The 23,666-nt window shown below is 43.3% G+C and overlaps 1 protein-coding gene across 14 annotated transcripts in view; it reads right to left on the bottom strand.

Moving 5' to 3' along the window:
* Nucleotides 1–23,535, bottom strand: part of abi1a (abl-interactor 1a) — a 56,720-nt gene extending 33,185 nt beyond the window's left edge. For 3 of the 14 annotated variants that reach the window (XM_030398620.1, XM_030398623.1, XM_030398621.1), the window contains exons 1-2: nucleotides 23,290–23,535; nucleotides 9,056–9,223 (exon numbers count right to left, since the gene is read on the bottom strand). In XM_030398620.1, the coding sequence (XP_030254480.1) occupies nucleotides 9,056–9,223; nucleotides 23,290–23,406 (285 nt within the window). In that variant the 5' untranslated portion in view covers nucleotides 23,407–23,535. The remainder of the gene's footprint in view (nucleotides 1–9,055; nucleotides 9,224–23,289) is intronic. The other 11 variants (XM_030398622.1, XM_030398624.1, XM_030398625.1 and 8 more) reach the window with 7 other exon arrangements.
* Nucleotides 23,536–23,666: the final 131 nt, after the last annotated feature.

Raw genomic sequence — 23,666 nt, 5'->3', positions numbered from 1 at the left:
CTGCATCATAGCTGCGGTGACTGCACTGAATCCTTCGGGGAAACTCAGACTGTCAAGATTACGTCCGCTAAAAGGCTCACTTCAAGCTACATTTCAGAGCAAGACTTCTCCTTTAGAGGGACTTTTCTGGTTACAGAAAGGATCTTACTCTTTACTTTCTGTAGGAATTGCTTCTGTAACATTGTCAAACACTTGAATATTAATCTGTCTTTATGTGGAAGTAACTCTGACAGTTGGAGTTGCCCCAAAGAATGACATGTCACAGCTGCCAGCTGAGGCAATCCACTGGACCAATTCCAAAACTTTTGGTAAGTATGAATTATTTGCACAGCAGAATACCCCTTTAACCCTCGAGTCTGCTGCAGCTTCCAGTCTTGTGTCTTCTCTTTGTCACTGTGTCCTGCCTCATCTGCACAAACAGTGCAATCCAAGCCTCCCAACTCTGCACTGGGCCAAAACGGCTGTTAAAGCAGAGCGAATGAGTCTTTGTCTGGTCTGTTTCTCAGCGTGATTACAGCCAGCCACATCTGAAGGCCCTCATCTGTGCAGTCAAACAGTTGTCCAAAGGCCCTTTGCTGGGGCTGTTTCTCCGAGCAGTTACTGCAAATCAGAGAATGTCGGCGCTTCCATCTGCAGTCGTAGCCAAAATGGGAGGTCAAACGCCCCGGGGGGAGTTCTCAGTTTGGCAGCTTCTTGTTAAACATCCCTCAAAAGCCGGATTCCTCTGGTAAATCTAACAGCCTGATGTGTGTTATGAAGGAGCCAGAAGCGGAGGTTGCGAGAATTGGAAGTGTGAAGCCTCTGAGGCATCGTCTCTCCCAGAAGAGACAAAAAAAAAACCCCTCCATTATGAAAAAAAAAGAGTCAGGACAACATGCCAAGGTCGACGCTTTGTTTGCCAACACAGCACATATGGAAACACCTCAGCTGACTTTTGCCAATCTAACTTTTGGGTTGAGGCCAGGAAAAGTGCTCTGACTGAGTTTGCATACAAGCTGAGCGTAAAGCCTGTATGATGCAAAGGCTTATCCCAACATGACGGCAGAGATATCAGCTACAGATTGCGTCTCCTGTAATCAGCTGTGTTTATACGGAGCTGTCAAATAATTGCTCGCATTTCTCTTACACTGGGAGGAAATTGCAGAACAGAGGTTTAATGATTAGATGTAATTGCAGAGGGGCTGTTAAGTGGGAAAGAATGCGCTGGTAATGATGATGGTGCTCTGCCGCGGGAAGAAGGAAGCAACCACACAGTCGAGCAGCTGACGATTCACTGAACAGTATCAGTCCCCAGTCGTTTCACATCATCACTCGCTCAGATTTTTACCTCTGTTCACACGCTGCCAGACTTCACGTTCGAAAGGCGTTGCAACTCACACAAAAACACACAACTTTCAGGAAGAAAATGCAGCTTCGGTCTAAACGGTCCTGAATTGATAAATGATTAATCAAGCAGAGATTGAGAGATATCCTAACCAATCTTGACACCTGATGAATTATTGAAATTAATTATTTCGCCAATCTGACAAACATTTACTGGTTGCGGCTGATCGAACGTGAAGATCCGTGGGATGCACTTTGGGTTTTGGACTGTTTGTTGGCATTTTCACCTTGGACACTGGGAAGATGTGATGGGCCTTTTCATGCCGTTTTATTTATGTATGCATTGAAAAAAGAAGTACAATATGATGGGAATAGTGTTTTCTTGCAGTCCCAATGGGTAGTACAATACGATTATAGATAAGATAAGAATACAAAGTTTTTGCCTGTAATATTTTATATTTGCAAAAGGTTGACAACAGAATGATCTTCTACACAATAACTACCAAATGTTGAGTGTTCTGGTTTACAAAACTCATTTTCCAGTCCAGATTAAAAACTGCTTCCAATTCTAATTTATTTCACCATCATCAGTCTCCCCCCCCACTGACTCTCATTAGCTGCATTAGCTGGGCGCCACCATGTTTGAGCTTTCCATTATCGATGTCATTTAATTTTTTTTGATGAATCACTTTTTTTTTTATGTATTAATAATTATTTGTGAGTTCTCAGAGCTGAAGACGTCACCTTGGAATCGCTTTTGTGTCTCTAAAAATGTTTTTTTAAAAAGTCGAAAGGGCTTCAGTTTATGATGGAATGAGATTTTAAAAAAAACAAAACAATAAATCCTTTATGCTGGAGAGGCTTGAATCAACAAATACTTAGAGAATTCATTTATTAGATTTTATGAATACAATGCAAACAAACACTGTCGCTCTACTTTTCAATTAATCAGTACTGCAAATGACAAAATCACTCAATTAGAGCCGAAACGATTATTAAATTAGTTTCTCAACTGAAAGCTACTGTGCAAACTGTGCATTTGATTAATCTACGCGATTGTTATACCGCCTAAAGATAGCGAGTGGTTTTCTGGTTCAAGCCTCACAGATTGGGATTTATTAGACATTTCATATTATTTTAACTTGACATTTGAAAATGGCTCTCAGAACCATGTTAGTGTTGTTCTCACACAATTCGGTATGTTATAAACCTAGAAATGATTCAAATCGTGAAAAAGTTCAGAGACAGATCAAACAATGGAAATAATCATCAGCTGCAGGCGTGTCGTGAATTCAAGTCAATGACTGTTACTCTCCCCTCCAAAACATCCTCTGAATACAAATCTGCCATTTTCCAATATCAGACCCATGTATTTAACCTTTAAATAACCAGTGCCCGGAGGCAATGGACCACACAAAGATCGGGCCACACAAACACAGACCTCGCTTTAATCCACTGAAGAGAGAGAGAGAGAGAGAGAGGCTTGTAGAATAGTTTAAATATCCAACAGTGAGAGAAAAAAATACAGACAAACTCTGCATTTCACAGCCAGGCAACGTGGAGGAGACCACCAGGAGAGGCAGGAGAGAGACCAAAATACACAGGCAAGGATCAGCAGGAAACTTAAGAGGCACGCACACACACAGACACACTCGCAGACACGCACACAGGGAGAGCTATACGGCTTCATTTCCTGTTTGGATGAGTGCCATCCTTCCTCGACGGTAGGTCAAAAAGCCAGCACTGCAGCACACAGACACAAAGTCTTTGCATGCGTGTTTGCTCTTATCACAGCACTGCACACATACACACACATACACACACACCGTACACTCATTCACACACTAGCTGCCGAGTGTAACGACATGCAACTTTAAATCCGAGGAATGAGGACTGGAATGAGAAATAACCAAAACAATAAAAAAGGCGTGCCAGACTGAGATAACAATTACAAAACCGAGTCCACCAACCGCGGGCTGACTCATGTGATCAGATAAGAGTCTTCTGTAACTGTAAGAGCATCTCAGTGAACCTCGCAGCTGTGGGAGCCAACTGGGAGTGCACTCGAGATGTGTGTGTGTGTGTCAGGTGCTTTCTGCATCCAGCTTGCTGTTGTGCTGCTTCATCGCTGTGGTCTCTAGGTTCAATCGGCACACTGACCGGCTCCAAATGTGAGTCCAGGTCGTCTACATCACTGTAGTACACAGCTTGTAAAATGTGATTTTGTGCAATCACGTCCATGAATCCATCAGGTCACATGGTCAACTCCTGAACTCAGATTTTCTCTTGATTAATTAACACCGAGTGGTCAATCTGTGGTAGCACAGCAGCCCAGTTCTGCAACTAACGACTATTTTCATTGCCGATTCATTTCTCAGTTGTCTGGTGTATAAAATCTCAAAATGAATGGCTGAAAAAACACAATATGTGTTTCCGAAAGCCCAAGACGGCATCCTCAAATGCCTTGTTTTCTCCACAACCCAAAAAAGAGGAAGAAACCAGTCAAGAAACCAGAAAATATTCACATTAAAGAAGCTGATATCAGAGAATTTTGACTTTCTCGATTCAACAGATTAAAAAAATAGTTGGAGATTTATCTAAAGGTACAATTTGTGAGAAATTTTGCTTTAAAACCCTCAAAAATGATCAACAGACAGTGAGTTAGTAAATCTCCCACAGCCTTTTACGCCTTTAATAGTTGACAACTAATCACTTCATCAGCTCTGCTTACAAACTGATCGGATGAATGTGGCTTTCGCACTTTGCTTCTACGGGACTTCACTGATGCTGCTGTATAGTCTCGACTCCCAATTTAAGTTTTTGCTGACCAGCATTTCCTGCAATTGTTGCCTGCGACTGACTCACCATTTCCTCCGCGACCGACTGACACGCTGCCATGACACAGATGTGGACAGAACTGGTCACTTGTTCTTGCTAACGTTTCAAAAACAATTTAAAAGAATTGAGCGGACGTTCTTCAGCCGGCGGCTGTGCTTCACTCTGTTTCAACCACACGCTTAAAACTGATCAAAGCAGTGTCCATTATGACTCAGTGTGTGTGTGTGTGTGTGTGTGTGGTGTGGACGTTAAAAGTGTGAATGCATCACTGGGTATTCTGAGGTCGTCGCGCTCAATTTGGCGGTAATGATTCTATCTCTGTTTGAGCTCTTAGACCGGCACACACTAAAGATGTGGCAGAATTTATAAAAAGGAATAATCTGGTGCGTGAGAAAAATACGCTGAGGGCTGAGGTGAAAAAAAGTTATAAATAGTTAAATAAATAAAAAGCAAAAATGCGACAAAGGACACATGAGCTGCAGCACGAACACAGGCCGTATGCGCATGATCCACACACACACACACACACACACACACACACTATTCTCCCTCTTTATTCGGGGTATCACAGAGAGGTTCTCACTGTGAGGCATTTTCTTTCCGGGCAGACAAAGCGCTCCCTGTTCGCAGCCTCTTAGCAGCCACTTCACACGCAGCACAAGGTGGAAGCCCCGCGAGCTACTCTATTTCCCCCCCCCCCCCCATCAGCCCTTCCGCCTCAGTACTGCAGAAACGACCCCCGGTCTGTGAATGGCAATCGCAGCGGGAGAGGCGACACGCACACACACAAACAACCTGTCAAACCTGTCGGCGCGCACACACAAACATTTGTGCATCTGTGGTCGCAGATTCAAAACACGCGTTTTGCAGTTAAGTCACACACAGCCCGACCCGAACGTCCAATGAATATCAACGACAGATCCAGGTAGAGGTGCTACAGAGCTAATAAAGACACCGCACGCTGTTTAAAATCATGTTCAATTCTAGCAGCTAAGATTCAGATTTTGTCGAGAGTGAAATGGCTTCCAAAACGCACGTATTCCCAGATGATGAACGTTGTCTATCATCATCCTGATTAGTGGTCTGACAATTAGTCAATAAGAAGATTAACTAGTTGTTTCAAACCAGAAAAAACATGAGCACAAAATAAGGTACACTTCGTCAAACCTGGGCTTATTTGTTGCAAATTTCTGGATCACTTTTAATTTCCAGCCCCCGAAAATCCTTCAAATAAAACAAGCAAAAACAAAAATAATTGAATAAATAATGTAGAAATAAATATTCTGACAGCATCAAAGTGGGCTCCAGGAACCAATAGAGAAATTCATCATTCATTGCAGCCTTACAGTTGTTTAAATGTAGGTTTTTAGAGGAGACCTGTTGAAAAGTTAAAAAGCTCACAGATGCGATTATCGAGGCCTGCTCAGGCGTGGCTGAGCTGACCAATCAGAGCTCCTGTATGAGAAATTATGAGAAAACTGATGTGTTTTTTGAGCATTAAAGCAGGAAATAACCTAAACAAATCAAAAACCTGAATATGAGCATTATATGTCTCCTTTAATATAAGATTTAGAGGCTTTCCAGAGGCTGAAGATGTGTCAAAAGATAAACACTGCTCTTATGACTTACAACTGAACTGAACTGTTACTATACACTTTAGTACAATACAGTTGGTATTCATCTGAGAAAGGATGCATCAGTTCCATGCCACCACTAAGAAGACACACCCTGACCAGAGCGAACCCCTTGTAACTGTGGGCAGACCGAAAGGAAACAGCCCTGACGCCAGGCAACGTCTCGCCACACACTGACTGACACGTTAATGTCAGAGAGCCACATTCTGAGGCGTCCTCACTTCATGGTACCGAAAAAGACTTACAGGACGACTATGGAAGGAAGAAAATATGTCGCTGTATAGCCTAATTAATTCTGAGGTGTGTTTATTAATGGTGTCTCGAGAATAAAGGAGTCGGATCTCTCCTGTTCCATTATTCACCTGAGGGTCCTTTCCTTCCCTTTCCCCTGTTAAAACAACATACAGTATATCCTGCCAACTGCAGGCTTTCCTCCCCATTACCCATTCAGCAGTATGCAACACCGGCCTCGAGGGCTGCCGCTAATCTCACAACCATGAGCTGCGAGGGCAACATGATAATGATCCACCTCTGAACCAGACCGCGGAGAGCAATAAAACACGCCCACAGCCTGCAGAGCTCGCAGCCCGGCCTCTTTATTATTAAAACAGAGCTCCGCTTCATTACGGCCATCAACATCAGGACCTCTCCTCTTGCTTATCCAACTAGACGGAGATGAAGATGTCGCGAATGCAAGGATCATTAGGCAATCTCCGTTTTCCAGTTAGTTATCAAGGCAAAGCTGTTAAATCATCCGCATTTTTCAGTTGACAAGACATGCAAATTGGATAATGATGAGAGAGACCAAAGAAGGATTAGTGTGTTATTTTTGCAGCTACGATGTTGAAGGGAAAATGAGTTTGTAGTTGGAAGATCTGCTTTGGATCGACTTCAGTTTGACTTGAAACAAAAAGGTCACGTGATCTGGCGAATCCATCGTGCCGGGCTTTAAGCTACGCACTTGTGGCTGAACTGATTGAGGAACTACTGGCAGCTACGGCTGCGGTTTAATGCTCTGATACACCAAACTGACGCCAAAGAACTAGCTGTGTCCTCACGTCACCTGTGTCTCGGCAAAAAAGCTGCACTTGAACACACCATGAATATGAAATAGCTGGTATATGTAATAATATAATAATATGCCTCTCTGAGGCTTTTCACGCTCTGATCTGCCTACCTGGAGTCATTATTTCTACATCCTCAATCGACCAAAATGCTGCTGACACGGGCCGTCCAGTGCCAGTGATGCAGGACACACTGCACTGAACAGAGTCACAGCTGCTAACGGCCTTGACAGTGTCTGTCCTCGGCCGGGTGCGTCAGCCTCTTTGGGTGTGACAACGAGCGAGAGAAGCCAGAGAACGGCACATAAGTCTTCCTTTGATGGAAAACATGTTATCTTGCCTCGGTAAGACTTTAATTTACCGACTAGTACCGACAGATAGTTCTGTGTGCACAAACCATGAGGGGCCTCAGCTAGCAAAAAGAAGAAACCCGGCTGAAAGAATGGGGAAAATCTTGCCCGGGCAATCAGCTGACCCACTGGGACACCATTCACCATGACTACACAAAGTACACACAAGCATGGGAAGCATAAATATAGCGCGAGAGGGATGGAATTTCCCATGCACAAGACAAAAGACAGTGATGGGCATTTACAACGGAGACAGACGTCAGACAATGTAAGCCAAGCCAGGAGTTAAATGTAAGGGAATGGCTTTCTTCGCCCGTCTGGAGTACCGTCTCTGACTGTCTTTCATACGCTTCTGTGACGTGGCCCAGGGGGTTGTCATAGAGACGGAGGCCCGGCTGCGTGACCTTGGTGTTAGCTGAACGCTGTTTGTCAGGATATTGACTCGAAAAACCTGTGTGCAAATATGCCTTTTTTGGGTCTCTCTCTCTCTCGCCTTTCTTTGCTTGTCATCATCCATCTTCCATTTCTGTCTGCCTTTTCTCCGATTTGCCGGATCTCTCTCCGTCTCTCTCTCTCTCTCTCTTGCTCTCTCACTCTCTCTCAGGCCCTCAGGTCTCACAAGTCCTCTTTCCCTCCATTAGACTGAAAATCTGACCTTCAGAGTATCCTGAAAGAATTTCTGGCACTCGTGGCGAAGCTCTGTCAGAGGAAAAACACAGATAGCGGACATGGGAAAGACAAAACCCAAAAGGAACTACTCCTTCCTCCTATCGCTCCAAAAGAATATTTCCTGATTCAACTACGACTGGGTTATAATTGTTCCAGGTTAGGTAAATGCCTGGCAGATCTAATCTATGTGATGCCACATGCCTGGTGCTCTTTGTTTGATTTGTCTGAGCTCTTAATGCCTTCATTGGATGAGCGGCTGGATTTACCTGCACATGGCCGCATGCTGTCAGAAGGGAAATGTTAGGTGAGGAAAAACTCGACTGAGCCACATGTATGAAATTCTTCATCACGGTATATGTTGGTATCCTAATAACAATCATGATATCATATAAGTTTTATTTTCTATAAAACGGTCCTGCTCTTTAATTCAAAACCTGTCCCACAATGACCTCATGCAACCAGGTATTTAGAGAGTTAGCTACCTGTGTATAAAGGGTGTGGCGAGATCTCTGACGATCATTTTGCCCTCCGTTAGTGAGCCGCTTTCAACTTCAAAACTTAGAAAGAGAAGAGAGGGCTCCCGCACACGGTCCTTCTACTTGCAAAAAAAAAGTTATTGTCGATTTTTACCTTCACGAGGTAAAACGAGACAGAAAAGTTCTATGTCCAATAAAAGGTCAGTGTGTCTGCTAGTGGTCAAATTCATTCTTATTGCTAAAATATGTGGCATTTGCAGGTCAAAGAAGAAACTAAAAGACCGATTTGAAAAGATAAAACATAGACAAAATATTAGATATTAATACTGGCACGTCCTTATGTGTGTTAGGGCTGCTGAGCCATTAGAGCTGCAGACTAATGGATGCAGACTCTTATGAGATTGACTGTGTGTTTCACAATGTTAACAGAAAGACAAACAGACCGCTAGTCATTATCTAAACACACAGCCAGTCAGACACTTGGACGAGGCTGATAAACTAATGAAAAGGGAACCATAGACAAGACAGAGAGCTCGTTCTGTGTTTGAAAATAACAGCGTCAGTGTGAAAGTGAGACAAGAAGTGGGACATGCGGGGTACCATTCTTCACAGCTGTACGGTTTGTGGTGTGTGTGTGTGTGTGTGTGTGTGTGTGTGTGTGTGTGTGTGTGTGTGTGTGTGTGTATCTGTGTGTTTCTGACCTGGGAGATGTGGTTGATGGAGGACTCCATGCGCCGCAGCTGCGAGGCCTGGATGTCCAGCAGCTGGAGTACATTGTTGGCTAAGGCATTGATCTGGTAGGCCACGCTGGCCAGGGACTGGGTGGTATAGGCTTTGGTCTCCTCCAGAGCTTTCCTCTTGTCCTGGGCCTGAGCACGAAACAAGGGATTAAAAAGGGGAGGAGGAGAGAAAAAAAACAGTTAGAAAAAAGATGGAGGAGGAACCCAGTTACTGTTAATATCACACAACATTGGCATCCATCTTCGAGCCCCATATTCAGGTCAGGTTTTGCGGTGGATTCGGGCCAATAGAGCAGCCTAGACCCCCCCCCCCCCCTTCATTCCCCAGATACCATACTCTCTCTGGAGGGATTTGGGATGATGTAACTGATCCCACGGCAGCCATATTGGAAGCTGTGAGAACCGAGTGTTAAGAGCAAACAGCACCTTTTAACTCAACCACACTGAGAGAAGATCATTTTGATTTGTGAAGCCATCTAGAAGCCTAAAAAATGCTTTTTGAAAATGTATTTGGCCTTCATACTATGTATACATATGGCTGAATGTTTGTTTGTCACTGGGACATTCAACTGCTCGTGTTTGCAGCATTTAACCACGTTTGCTTGGTCACAAAAGGCAAAAGCTAACAGCTAACTGCACAAGCGACAAAACAAATCTGTCACAGTTGCCAATGAGTCAATGAGTCTCATTAGCATGAGGCTGCTGGCTGGTTATTGAGCTAACTAGCAGGTGACAGAGTTGACACAAGGTGTACCTCACAATGCTACGTGGCAAACGTAGCATTGTGAGGTAGCATCGTGGCAACCGTCTCTCGCTATTCTGCCCGATTGTAACATTCATTAACTACTGCGTAAAAGTCAAGAACCTCCACCGTGGCCCCACTCTCACCTGCTGGGAAACCATTCAAAAAAAAAACAGGCTAGGTAGGATTTCTTTTCTATGCATGGACAAGCGCTTTGATACAACAGCACACTGACAGCTTCAGACGTACAAAAAAGTGGTTAAACCAGACAAACTGTGGTAATGACACATTCACATCAAAAACAGGCTGAGGCAAAGAGTTGAGCTCCTAACTGAGCCATCACGTTTGATCTCTGTGGGATCTTCCCAACAGCGCTCACTCATAAAGTTGAGTCCAAAGAGCAGCGCCTGGAGGGGCAACGCTGTGCTGTGATAACAGGCTCGCCTTAGCAGGGGGTCGGTGATCATGGCAGCGGTGAAGGAGATAATTATCGGTAGTTGTGGTTAGGGGCAAAACTGGAAAAAAAAAAGAGAACGTTTGGTCAAGAGAGGATGGCCGGATATAATGAAAACAACCGTGTCACTCTCATTACGGATTCCCGGTGGCAGCGCTTAACTAATCCAGAGGCAATCCGTACGGCTAAAAGCTCCCGACCTGGAGAGCCGCCTTGCCGGTTAGCGTCGGCCGGGTGAGGAGCTGACAGCGTTAGTGGCGTTTCTTTTTAGCGGGGATCAGAGCAGCAGATGTGCTGTGAGATAACAGCCCGGGGAAGGAGGAGAGATTCCTCCCGAGGGCTCGGAGCAAAAGGCCATCTGTTGAAAGCATGCAAGTCATTCATGTGCACACACAGACACCTACTACTACTGACGCTGCAATATCCAGTGCGGTGGACGGAGCAGCAGCTGCAGGGAGACTTATAAAACAACAGAAACATACAAACAAAAAAAAGCTTTATGTTCACGACAGCAGTTTCTAAATTGCAAGATGGGCTTTTGCTGTACGGGGACGAGAGATTTCAGACAGATTAATGAACAGCATATGCTTGCCTGTACAGAACTGCTGGCCTACATATCACGCTGCAAGAGGCGGTTGTTCGAGCTACGAGAATTCTCAGAACGAGAATTTCATTTCTATTGCAGAGAGAAAAAAGAAGCAAAAATTAAAAAATATAGTTATTCGCTTTGATTTGCAATGCAAACACTGTGTGTAAAATGGCTGGAGTGCCCCAGTTTCTCAATATTGCAAAGTTGAGTTTAATTATCTTGAGTACTTTGCAGCTTACTATTACGTTAAAAGACACTCCACTCAAGAAATGTAAGATCCAAGATTTTTTTATTCTTGACGCATGCAAGGGAGCAATACGTCAGGGTATATTGGTCTCTGCTGCTTTAATTTAAAATCATTTCGGTTCTTCAAAGGCCCACAATTTCATGAAAATGCAATTCTGAATTTCCAGTGTACCACTTTAACTCAGCATTGACAAACGGCACCATTGATGCTGCAGCTACCGGACACAAATGCTCAACTGTGATATGTAAAGCAACAGCTTTTTTGCTGTGATTTGCAATGCAAATAGCGACAGCGACATTGAGAAACTGCACAATCAAAAGCGGCCGTCCACCTTTTTTAGACATGACGATCAATTTTCAAGGAGCTGTTTACCATCGGGCTGGGCAATATATCGACTTTTATGTCCTTATCGTGACGTGACAACATACCTACTGATCACCGACACTGATAACATCACCTAATATAACATTATGATATTGAGTGTCCACATCATGACAAGTGGCTATTAAAACTTACAAAAGTGTTTGCCCAGCCCTTCTTGCATTTAGGATGTGCATTGTATCATGTTTACAGCCTGTAAACACAGTTGTAGATCATCTTCTGTGGCTCTCGAGGGAGCTTTCCAAATTCTGAGAAAACAACCCTGATCACGTCATCGGGGTATCGCAGGTTTTGGCTTACAATGTTGTATATATGTACACACACACACACAAGGAGAGTCTGCGCAACAAACTTTGAGTGTGGGGCATGAAAGATGTGGGTATTTATTATCAGGAACCAAAGATCTACTCTGTATTCTTGGAAATGTCGGACTCTGGCCGTCCCACAGCACTAGAAACATCTTTCCTCCGGCTGCGAGACTCCTCAACTCATCCTCCAACGAAAAAAATAGTTTTTCTTGACTAGCACTGCTTACATTTCCTTGTACAACCCTGTGTTGTAGAATTAAAAATACATGACTCTGGAATCTTGTGATCCTCGACTCATTCTAGGGACTTTAAATCTGCATATCCTGGCCTCCGCTGCCTCTTTTTAGTCTTTCAGTTTAATAAACGTGCAATACTAAATAGCTGGTGTACCCTTTAACTCGGTTTAGCCGATATCTTGCTGCTACAGAGTTCACCGAGGCTCCAGCTACCTAACACAAATGCTCAACTGTGATATATACAGAAAACAAAGTTACATCCTGCATTGATCTGTATAAACTCAAAATCTAACACATACTGCTTTTCGCTGTTGTAATCAAAATAGTAATAAAACTGTGTATTTAACTTTTTGCTCCTGCAGCTGTAGTGCACAGACAAACAGCCCCATTGACGCTTCAGTGCACAAATGCTGATCTGTGATGTAAACAGATAAAGAAATACAAATTTACTTCCTCTCTCTTACAAACATTCATTCAAGCCATAGTCGTCGTTTCAGTCCACAGAACATCATGTGACGCTGTTTGTCCTGTTTGTGCGTTTCAATGGCCGCGACTGATTTCTTTAAGATGTGTCCAATCCACTTTCATGCTCTTTAAGTTGATCATGTAGTCTGCATGAGTGCTCGCTTTGTCCTCCAAGTAAGAGATGAAGATCAATAGACTTCATATAAGCTGAAGGAAAAATAGTTCAATGGCAGGATCTGAATGAAAAGAAATGTTCTCTCTCACTGACTTGAAGATGAAACAGCACAAGACGACTAAAGTGCATCCGTTTCAAATCAAAAACGAGGCCTTAAAATAAGTTCTCCAATGACCAATAACAGTCATCCCCCTCTCCTACAGTTACTCAGTTCTTTTCCTCCCCCAGTGACACGGTAACCGCAACTACAACGTCATCAGATCAACACGTCAATTCCTCGCTCGGTTTACGCGAGGTTAAATCTCTGGCCTCGCGGTGATCGCACATCTGTAACTCTTCTGTCAAATCCAGGGCTCGTGTTTTGCGGTCAGCTGCGCTGAAATACTTTTCTAAAACCCAGGCTGAAGTGAACTGATTCGCAACAGAGTCCGTGTGTTGGGAAAACATGCTGTACGGTGGGAAAAAAAAAAAAAAAAGCTTCCTCTTTGTATTTCTGGATAAACCGATCTGAGCTGCATTAGCTGCCGGAGCCGCGATGTGAGGTCAGCGGTGGGCGTTGGGAGGACAGATGCGACACTTGATTGCATCGCCACTGGCGGCTTCTTAGACCCGTCTGCTCTGGTTAAAGCCCTCCCCTCGTCCTTTCACTTGTTGGCGCATCAGAGGTCGGCCGGCTACAAATCCTTAAAAAAAAAAACTAACCACATTTGTTGTCCAATTACCACAAGATTGTTTACTCCCAATTACATCCATCTTTTGGGAGGAATCCAGCAGGGGTACAGCGCTGGAGACATTTGCCAGGAAAGGAACAAATTGTGTGCTGGCTCAGTGAGGTAAATAACAGCACCGGTGAGCTGACAGTACAATACCTCCGCGGGAGAATGAGGTGAGCTCCCAGAGAGCTTTAGTGCTCCCGGGGCTCTTTATCTCATATTTCTGAGCTGAGTAATGACTGAAAGAGAGAGTGCAGAATATCCAGGCAGCAGAAGACAGGCCGTCAGCACCTCAGCCGGGTTTATAAAAAGGGGAGCACGGAGGAATGCGCGATGTGTGTGTACGTACAATTAAATTATAGCTCGGAGCTGAGGCAAGCTAGATAATCAAACAACTGCGTGAATAGAGCAAAAAAAATACAGATCCAGTGAAGGAAAGTCTGTGATACTAAAGTTAAGAATTCTCCAAAATCTCACGTATGTGGGCTGATAAATTTAGCAGGGAAGAAGGGAGTGGCAGTCACAAGAATGGATCTGCAGCCGAACTGGTTAAATACTTCAATTTCGCTACGTCGCCAATCCAGTCGGGTAAGATAACGGCCGACAACCGCCACCCAAGTGCACGAGAAACAAGGTGGTGCATTGCTTCAGAGTCAGTCGAGGCCCCCGCCGGCTGCACTGACACAGTAGGAAGGAAACGTCCACACTTCCTCCCCGGGGACTGAAGCTGCTCACCCTCCACCCAGAAAGCCTGAGCGCAAGTAGGAAACGGATAAAAATGAGTATTCCTCCCGACTCCCTGACATGACTCAGAGGATCTAAGGGAAGCGAGATAAAAAACAAAGCTCATGAGGGCTTTACAGCTGCGGCTAATGACTGTTTTCTTCGTTGATTATTCTGCAGATTATATTTCAAGAATAACAAATTAATCGTTTGGCTTTTATAATGTCAGGAATATGAAAAATCCTCATTACAATTTCGCAGTGCCTGAAGCGATGTCTTCACGTTCCTTCTTCCAACCAAACCAACAGTGCAAAACCCAAGGACTCTTTGTTTACTGTCAGAAATGAGAAAAGCAGCACATTTTTAGCCGAAACTAGCAAATGTTTGAATTGTTTACTTGAAAAATGATTGAAATGACATGATAAATTATCAATCGTGATCAACTAGGGCTGCACAATACGGTGAAATGATCATATGAACATACATTCGACAGATAGAGAGGATGATCATTTTAATCTTAAATCACCTGTCCACATCAAATATTTGGTAATACTGTGATTAACTAACAACTAATCAATTAATCATCCCATCATCTGATCGGCTATTTGTTGCAGCTGTACAGGAGTATTCACTACAGGACACGAACCACACCGACTACCTACATCTGTTTGTACTGCACTGAATGTTGAGACATGTATGAACATTCAGCAGTAAAACAACACTCAACAGTGTCTCTACTGTGCAATCCGACTGTGCATTTGTACAGCTGACAAGCACATTTGCGTTTCCGTGCTCCCACATGTCCGGAGGGGGGGAATGCTCTCAGAACGAAAAGAAAAAACAAAAAAAACTAACAGGAATGTTTGGAATCCTGCACCATGTCATACATCTTCAAACTCTCAAGCGTTGCCTGAGAACTTGCGAGTGTCAGAGACGCATTGGAGGACTTGAAAAACAAACATTTAACAGAACCGCAGAGGGTTCATTTTTCTCTAAAAGAAGCAGCTCTTTGACAAACTCCCAACACCTGAGTTTTGCAGGGCGACCGACGGGCGAGAGCAGAACGGGTGTAAATCCAACAGGAAGTTCGCAGAGCTCACGCGGCACTTTGCTGCGTGCGATGTATCGATCGGCGATTACTGCAGACTGGACAGGGTGAGGGTAAGTGAGACAGCTGAGAGCCGGCGCTCTGTGGGGATGTTGTATTGATGAGGCTGTCTGACATCCATCAGCTGAGTGGGAATAAGGCGAAGCCAATGGATGTGAGATTACATGAAAGACACGTTTAGGATCTGGCGGGGTGTTACTCAAGCCATTTCCTGGCCATTAAGTTACTACAGTGATAGATTACACAAAAAACTGGAAGGTAAAAACCAGTTGCCATACATTATCTGGTGATACATTCTGGTGTAAATGATACGAGAAGTTCTGAGTATATTTCCTTTGACATGACAAAATGACAAAGATAATTTTACAGTCATTCGGAGAAATTGTTATTCCCCTTTTTATTGTTCATTATGAGTACTGGTCATGGTGACAAGGTTACTAACCACCGAAAAATGTGACTTCTCACTAACGAGAACAACCCTGGTTGGGGTGACTGTGGGAGGATTTTGAGGTCAATCGCTTTTCAAAACGATCTCATTTGAACAAATAACTCGCATTTATTTAGTTTGGACTGAATGAAAAGCATCCACGCAGCCAAATGCTACACCATGTTCTGAATCTTCAATTCTTTCACAGTGAATGAACCTCACCTGAGCGAGAAACTAACAGGTGACTTAGGACTTGATATCACGGTGGCAGTGGTGTGCACAAGGGGTGGCCCAATTGTTGAAAAACACGCGCTAAAGTGCCCTCCTGAGAGCCAAAACGTGCGCTAAAGTGCCCTCTTGGAGCCAAAGCTCATGCTAAAGTGCTCTCTTGGGAGCCAAAATGCGCACTAAAGTGCCCTCTTGGTTGGCAAAACACACTAAACTGCCCCCTTGGCTGGTTAAAACATGATAAACTGCCCTCTTGGGTTGCAAAAACGTGTGCTAAAGTGCCCTCTTGGGAGCCAAAATGCGCACTAAAGTGCCCTCTTGGTTGGCAAAACACACTAAACTGCCCCCTTGGCTGGTTAAAACATGATAAACTGCCCTCTTGGGTTGCAAAAACGTGTGCTAAAGTGCCCTCTTGGGAGCCAAAACGCATGCTAAAGTGCCCTTCTTTTCGCCCCTGCCCTTCAAAAAGTCTGTGCACGCCACTGCACGGTGGCATTAGGTGACTGACCGTCTCTGGAAACCCTGTCCAGTCTCACTCATTTAAGATTACATCTGAATGATAACAAGAACCCGAGCGAAAGGGGGGAGTTCTACTTAAAAGCATAATCCAAGAAAGAGCTGCAGAACATATTGATTTTAATAAAATGGCAGAGATCTCATCAATCTCAGAATGAGGAGTAACCATCTACACGTTTTTAATATAAAAAGTGAAAAACCAACACAACCACCTGAGGAGACAGACAGGGCGCTGAAAGTGACTCTGGAACGTGTCGAGAATAAAGAAAAGCCAGCATCTTAACAACTTCAAACCTTCCGTGAGCGAAGTCTTGGCTCTTTATAAAAACTCAGCGGTACGCTGCGTGAATCCATAATTCCTCCTCCTACACCGGGGCAGATGGAGGCTGACTGAAAGGCCATAAGGTCTACCTGACCTTGAAGAACTGCCAGCGCACAATTAAAAATTCCTTCAGTATGTCAGGGAAGAGACACAAAGGACAGTTCTGCACATGGAGGAAACTCATTAACCTTTCTTGAGTGACTTGTTAATTGGTTCATCCAGGCAGAAAGTCACTATTCCCTACCTGAGAGCAAAATACTACACACAAACATTTCATTATGTTTCAGAGGAGCTCTGTTCCATAAAAAGGTGACTTTGGAGAAAGAATATATTCCGTATGAAACGACCACAAGCAGACAGCATTTAAAAGTCTGAAACAATGATGTCAGTATGAAACTTCTCCGCTCTAACCAGAATGGAAAAGATCAGTCTGGAGCGAACCAATGCTCGGTCGACTGAGGGGGAGGAGTGACAGGTGGTCAAAAGGATGAATGGGCCTGGCTGGTAGGCTGAGAGCCGCCAGGCCTCTCCATGCTGGGAGAAAAACCAGGCCACTCCGCCGAGAGAGAGTCGAGGAAAGAAGGACAGGAAATGAGGACTCGGAGTAACCCAGAGAGACAGAACTGTGTTAAAAAAATATATCCGCCACCTGCTCTCCTCCAGGAGAGAAACCCACATCCCTCGTCCTGCAGCAGAGGACAGGTACGCCAAGGTTATGTGGCCGTCTGTCCTTCCTCCTCTGACATGCCACCTGCATTTACAACACAACATTTCAAAGCTGCTCATTTAGGAACAGTCCGAGATGGAGTGGGCATCATGCTGGCTCAGCAGGCGAAGTCACATGCCCCGAGCTTGCAACAGCGGTCCTGGTCGGACTTATGACCTCTTGGTTTGCCACACATTTTACTTCCATTTCCCTTTTTCCATCTTACTGTAAGCTGTTTATTCAACCTTTATTCTCCATCTGCTCCTTGTAATGACTGTACAATCAATTTCATGGACATGTATTAGCAACATGGTTTATATAATCTTAAATTAATCAAGTCCTTTCCCTTTTGTTTGTGGAAGACTTTTTATATTAAAAAGTAAGAAGTGAAAGGGATTAATTAATGGGTGATGGTAACGTTTGATTTCCGCATAAAATAGCCATATATTTTTATTTATTTATTTATTTTATTTATGTTGTTTATTTCAGGCATGTCAATTCATAAACATCACATTTCATCATTGTTCAATTAATACAATACACATGGCCGAAAGGGAAAAGTGGGAGAAGCCAAAGCTTATCAAGTCCCGCCCCCATTACCCACAGGATAAAATCTTCATCCTGATCTTTTCTTGTCTTTTGCATTTTACATTTTCTTTTCTTTTTTTTCTTTTTTTTTTCTTTTCTTTATTTATTTTTTTATTTTTTTTATTTTTTTACCTAACAACTTCTTTTGTTATGACCTTTGATAACCTAAGTTATCTCACATTGTTGATACACATTATAACAACATCCTGCTATGTACAACTGGCCCTGGACCATACAATTTTCTCAGGTAACCTTATTGTAATTAAACTATATTAAGTATTCTAAGTCAGAAACTACTTGTCAATTTATTGATTCATTGACTTGAAGTTGTTCAACATTATTGAGCTTTAACTGTTAATAAATAAATCATTAATAAAGAGAGAGAATGACAAACACTCTCTTGTTCCATCTTCATACAATGTGACCTTTTCTATGACGACATCTTTATAGATTACACCATCATTAACTGAAAGAAGCAAGTTGCCAACACCGGATGTTAATGATTCATTTTATAATCTATTAATTAGTGTTAAGCATTAGCCAATTAAAATGTGTTAGCTGACAATCAGAGGTCCATCAGGAAGTGTCTTGTTACAGATTACAAATGAGTGCCTATCACATATATGAAGATAGAATATATAAATAAATATCTATCTAAAGAATAAATATGTAAACAAGCCTTTAAATCCGAGGTGCCGACAGGCTGCTGACAGTTTTTGAAGCTGACATCACAGTGTGGCCAACACAAAGAAATTATGCTGATTCAATTTAACCCAAACTCTTATTCTCAAGTGTTTTGTGCTTTTTAGAGCCTGAGCTGAAACTTTTTATCAAAACGATTGATGCATTAAATCATCCGTCTTTGCTCACCACATCTCAGCCTTTCTGACCCTCAGGTGCGCATAAACCACAGGTTAGGAACGTCTTTTTAAAATACAAAAATGTGAAATTATCAGTAATTTTATCGGTATCTGACATGAGAAGCAGGTAATTATTGATTAGCGGTTTTAAAAAAATACATATTGCGCATCTCTGAGCTACTGTATGACAAAGAAAAGGCTGCAGATATTCACACAAAGAAGCTGGAATCATTGAAAAATATACATAAAACTGTTCAAAATATCAGTAGATGTATTCTCTATCAAATACAGCTAACAGAGCCTGACTTGTAGCATCGCTGTATTTAACAAAGGAGCCAGCAGCTCCTGGAGTGTGTCCTGCCAACATGGCCAGGTGGCCCACTTTGCATACAGTGTAGTACGCGTCCTTGTCACAGAGGTTAAACAAACAGGGCGCTGAATTCAATCAACGAGAAAGAAAGAGAAAAAGAAAGTGAGCAAAATATCTTCTCAGGTTAGCCGTTTCTTTTCCATTTAACAACCTTACAAAAACAGGAAAATATTTAAAGACAAAACCTCCGGATTACTCAGAATAATATCTGATGCTGGTATCTTAATGTGAAAGGTCATTTTCTGGCTCTATTATTAAGCCACTTCCTGACATGGAGAGGAGGAATTTCCAGGGAGCAAACAGGAAACATAACTCTGACCTGTCAGTGTGTCATACAGCACACACACACCCACACACATTTGGACACGCAGTCGAGAAGAAAAAAAAAAACACTCGGACGAAAAAACAAAAGTCACTGTCAAGTCGGGAAAGTGGGACAGTGATTTGTCCGTGGTCGAACGGGAGAATTCACCATCTGCTTCAGCCTGCTGAGCTGCACCACAGTCCACAACAAGCAAAGCCTCCATGACAAGAACAGAGAGAGAGAGAGAGAACACAGAGAGAGAGAGGGAGAGAGATGGAAACGTGGAGGGAGGAGTGCTGAGAGGACGAGCCGATTCAAGCTGAGGCATGTTGACATGTGCGCTCTCTGTGCACAGTTTTCTGTGTGTGTTTCTATCTGCAGCAGACAGAGAGGGCTTACGAAAAGTGCGCTGTTGGTCTGACACACAGGGTGAGTGAGTGTGCCGGAAAAAAGCTTAAAATCCTGCTTTTTTTTTAACGCCGGCGCTTTAAACAAGGTGCTCTGCTGCGAAAATCGGTCGAACGCGCCGAACTGAACTTTTCAAAGGGTTTAGTTAAAGTTGGGATGAATTCTACACGGAGGGCTGTCGACTTCATGCGCCCCTGCTGTGCTCTTCATCCACAGCTACATGAAAATGACATTTTAAGTGTCATTAAATCTGCTTCTCAGCGGAGACGTTTTAGTCCCGTGAGGATGTTAAATGCTATTTTTGGAGCCTCTCTGGGGAAGAAACACTAAATTCTCGCCGTTTCAAACAACGCAGGTCATGTTTAGATCGACGCTCGGGGTCGCGTTCTGTTTTTTTGGCGTTCCTGCCCGACGCAGTTCGTGCAAATTGAAGCCCTGAATTCGTGTTATCCTGTCATGAACTTGTTACCATGGTTACAGCTTGCCTGTTTTCCCTGATTACAGACATGTGCAGTGGAGAAAGTAACAAACAGCCTCTGTGGTGCATTCAAGATTCATCAGATACATCTGTTATTATCAGTTATTACTTCACATCATCTTCCACAATGTTAATTCATGTTCACGCTACATTTTCACTAAAAGAAGGTCGGGTTTCCATCCTCTATTCCCAATCAGGTCTAAATTAATTGATTGTGAGTTGCTTTGGACAGAATTAGGGCACATATAGGCAGTGAAGCAGTATCAGTATTGACCTTTCAAGCGTGTCCAGGTTATTGCTTTAACTTTAAAAACTTGTTGCTGATGAGAAGAAGTTTTAGAAGTGCTCCCAAATCAACAGTGACTTCAATACCCAAAAGGTTTTTCTATTTTCATCCAACAGAACAAGCTAAAGTTTGTGTTTAAAAAAAATATATATATACCGAAACACCGCAAGAATACGTGCAAGTCTAAAAATGGCAACATGATGAGTTAAATCAAGAACTGTCTCAGTACAGAACAAGGTGTGAGACAAGGAAACCAAATCAGACATCCGAAGACCACAGACTAGGTTCAAAAACAGGCCAACAGATAATTAGTTAAAACAAATGTGGGAAATTAAACATCAGTTTTGGTTTATACTCCCATCTTTGTGGCCGATGCTGACGCTGATAATGGGAAGTAAAGATTTCTGCGTCTATAAACACATTATTGGCAATTAAACCTCAAAGATATCACGTGACAAAGGCAGGGTATTTCCAGATTAACAACAAACGTGTTGTCCAAAATGACATCCATGCACCGAAACAGCAAACTTGCAGTGAATTTCTTATTTTAAAAAATGATCCCAGACAGCTTTTTCTGCAATAAAGAGTTTTCATATCAAGTGACATTTACGCCAATACCGATATATCTGTGGGTCAATATCGGCTGCTAATATCGGCTGACTGATGTATTGGTCGGGCTCTTAAAACAAGAGCTGGGTACAATTTTAAATTAAGCAACCGGTGCCCAGACAGCAGAGCAAGATTAACCAAAAGAAGCCTTTCAGAATCAACATTTCAGTACCTAACAGTTTAGAAAAATATCTACTGATGAAAGGTTTGTCAGTCAAACAGTCAAAAAAAAAAATCTTATTTCTGTAGGAAATGGTGAACTGAAATACTAAATATCTGCAAAAACCTACAGGCTAAGATATAAACACTGGCCTTCAAGAGCTGCGTATTTGATGCTGCTAAAAATGAACTCGAAAGTAAAGAAAAGTCCCATCCTAACCCAATATAAACTGCTTCTGCTTTTATTATAGATCTCATTTATCATGGGAAATCAGTTTGCATGCCTCTCCCTCTCTCTCCCTCTCTCCCTCTCTCATGTTACAGAAGGCTGTGGTAAACAAAATCCACAGCAAAGGAAACTCCACCGCCAGATCAAGTATTTCACCTGAGCTCTCATGACAAATAACTGCCTACCCCCCTCAAAGAAAGTCCCATTTGGCTTTTTTTTTTTTTTTTTAAAAAGATGACCGCCCTGTTGTTCTGCAGTGTTGGCCCCGAGAGCTGCTTTAACTGGCACACAGCTTCAGAGCCGTTGCGTCGCCGTGCCAAATCATCCGAGGACGAGGAAGAAAACAAAATTACAGGGAGTCCTTGGGGAGTACAGCTGGAGCGGACACACCCTCCCTGTAGCAGATATGGTGGGCTGTCTTCCTGCTAGAAAAAGAAACATGTTTTCTCGCCGCCACCGTTTGTTTGTCTGTCACTCAATCAGACAAAGCTCGGACTCTATTTTCTCTCTCTCTCAGCGGTGGCTTACCACATTTATCACTGCACTAAAATTAATGGACGCAAAAGCAGACTGTGGTCACCGTGACACCATATTAAAAAGGCAGAGTTGGTTGTCAAGTTCCTCTGTGTCAGACACAGAAATCAGCCAGTTTATCGAGAAGCAGATGTGGAGTCTGATATGCAGGCCACATGAGATTAAAGCAAGCTCCAGTTCCCATGAAGAAGAAGTTCAGTGAAGGGGGGGGGGGGGAGAGAGAAAAAAATCAATACCTCCAACCTTTTATTGACCAACTAACAATTGCTTTACAGTCCCTCCATCTGTCTCACAACAGAGCAGAGCTGTCCAACACGACATACATCCTGCACAGGTCTCAAAATAAGCTGTCTTCCATGCATTTAATGCGACTTTTATTAACTTATTCGCCGTGCAGCAGCAATAACAGCCATGCACTGACATTACAGCATCTGCTTTAATGGCACTGAGTGCTTACAAGTCCATATACCTCCACTGTAATATTCCTTGCAGCATCCCAATGGGGGTTTAAACTGTTTCTGTGGTATTAAATGGTGCGTTTAATGACCTTATGGGATGCAAAGAACTCCTGTGTTGCTGTGATATTCATACACGTATAGCTATAATTTCGCTTAAAAGAGAATAAACTGCTTTAGCTTTCTTTCCCGTGTCTTAAAATGAATCATTTCGAGCAGGTAAAAACTTCATGAGGCAGCTGCTGTGAGACACACAGGCCTCCCTATGAGCAGGGAGAGTGGGAGCAGTTTTTTTTGAAGCGACCCAGTGTAGTAATAAAAAAGTAGACACACCCTCTGTGTGAACCGAATAAATGTGATAAACGGCTCGAACAGATAAATCCCCCGCTGCAGTAAAGAGCGTCCGAAACGAACTGTTACCACAGCTCCAAGTTTGTTTTTGTTTTTTTCTGAGGCGGACAACTACATTTCACAGCCGAGCCCAGTTTCTTTATCCACATTTCCTGTCCCAACAACCATTCAATCCCGCGACAAAAGGGGAGCCTGAACGTACCGCGGCGGTTAAACTCTCTCACCTGGACATAGTTGCTCTCGCAGTAGTCCGCTACTCTCGTCAGGTTTTGGTAACTCTCCTCAAGCGCTCTTTTGCCGGCTGGAATCTCTTCCTCTAACAACATTTGTAGCTCTGCCATCTTACATCTCTCCGCAGAGCCTCCCTTCCCTCTGCCTTCCCTTTGATTGAAACAGCCACCAGCTCAGCGCTGCCTCGTAAAAAAATCCTCTGAATGCTATTGTGGGATTCCTGCCCTCGCTTTGGCGTAACGTCAGGCCCGAGATCGTCTGTGACGGGAAGGAGGAGCCACTCTGAGGTTTAAAAAAAGTGGGACGAGTATTTGATATGCTAGCAACCTGCTATCCCTAAAAGAATCTCCAATGTAAAACTTAATTTGAA

Source organism: Sparus aurata, chromosome 19, assembly GCF_900880675.1.
Source record: "Sparus aurata chromosome 19, fSpaAur1.1, whole genome shotgun sequence".
NCBI lineage: Eukaryota > Metazoa > Chordata > Actinopteri > Spariformes > Sparidae > Sparus > Sparus aurata.
The sequence above is the reverse complement of the archived record's forward strand: the minus strand, read 5'-3'. Positions and strand labels throughout refer to the sequence as shown.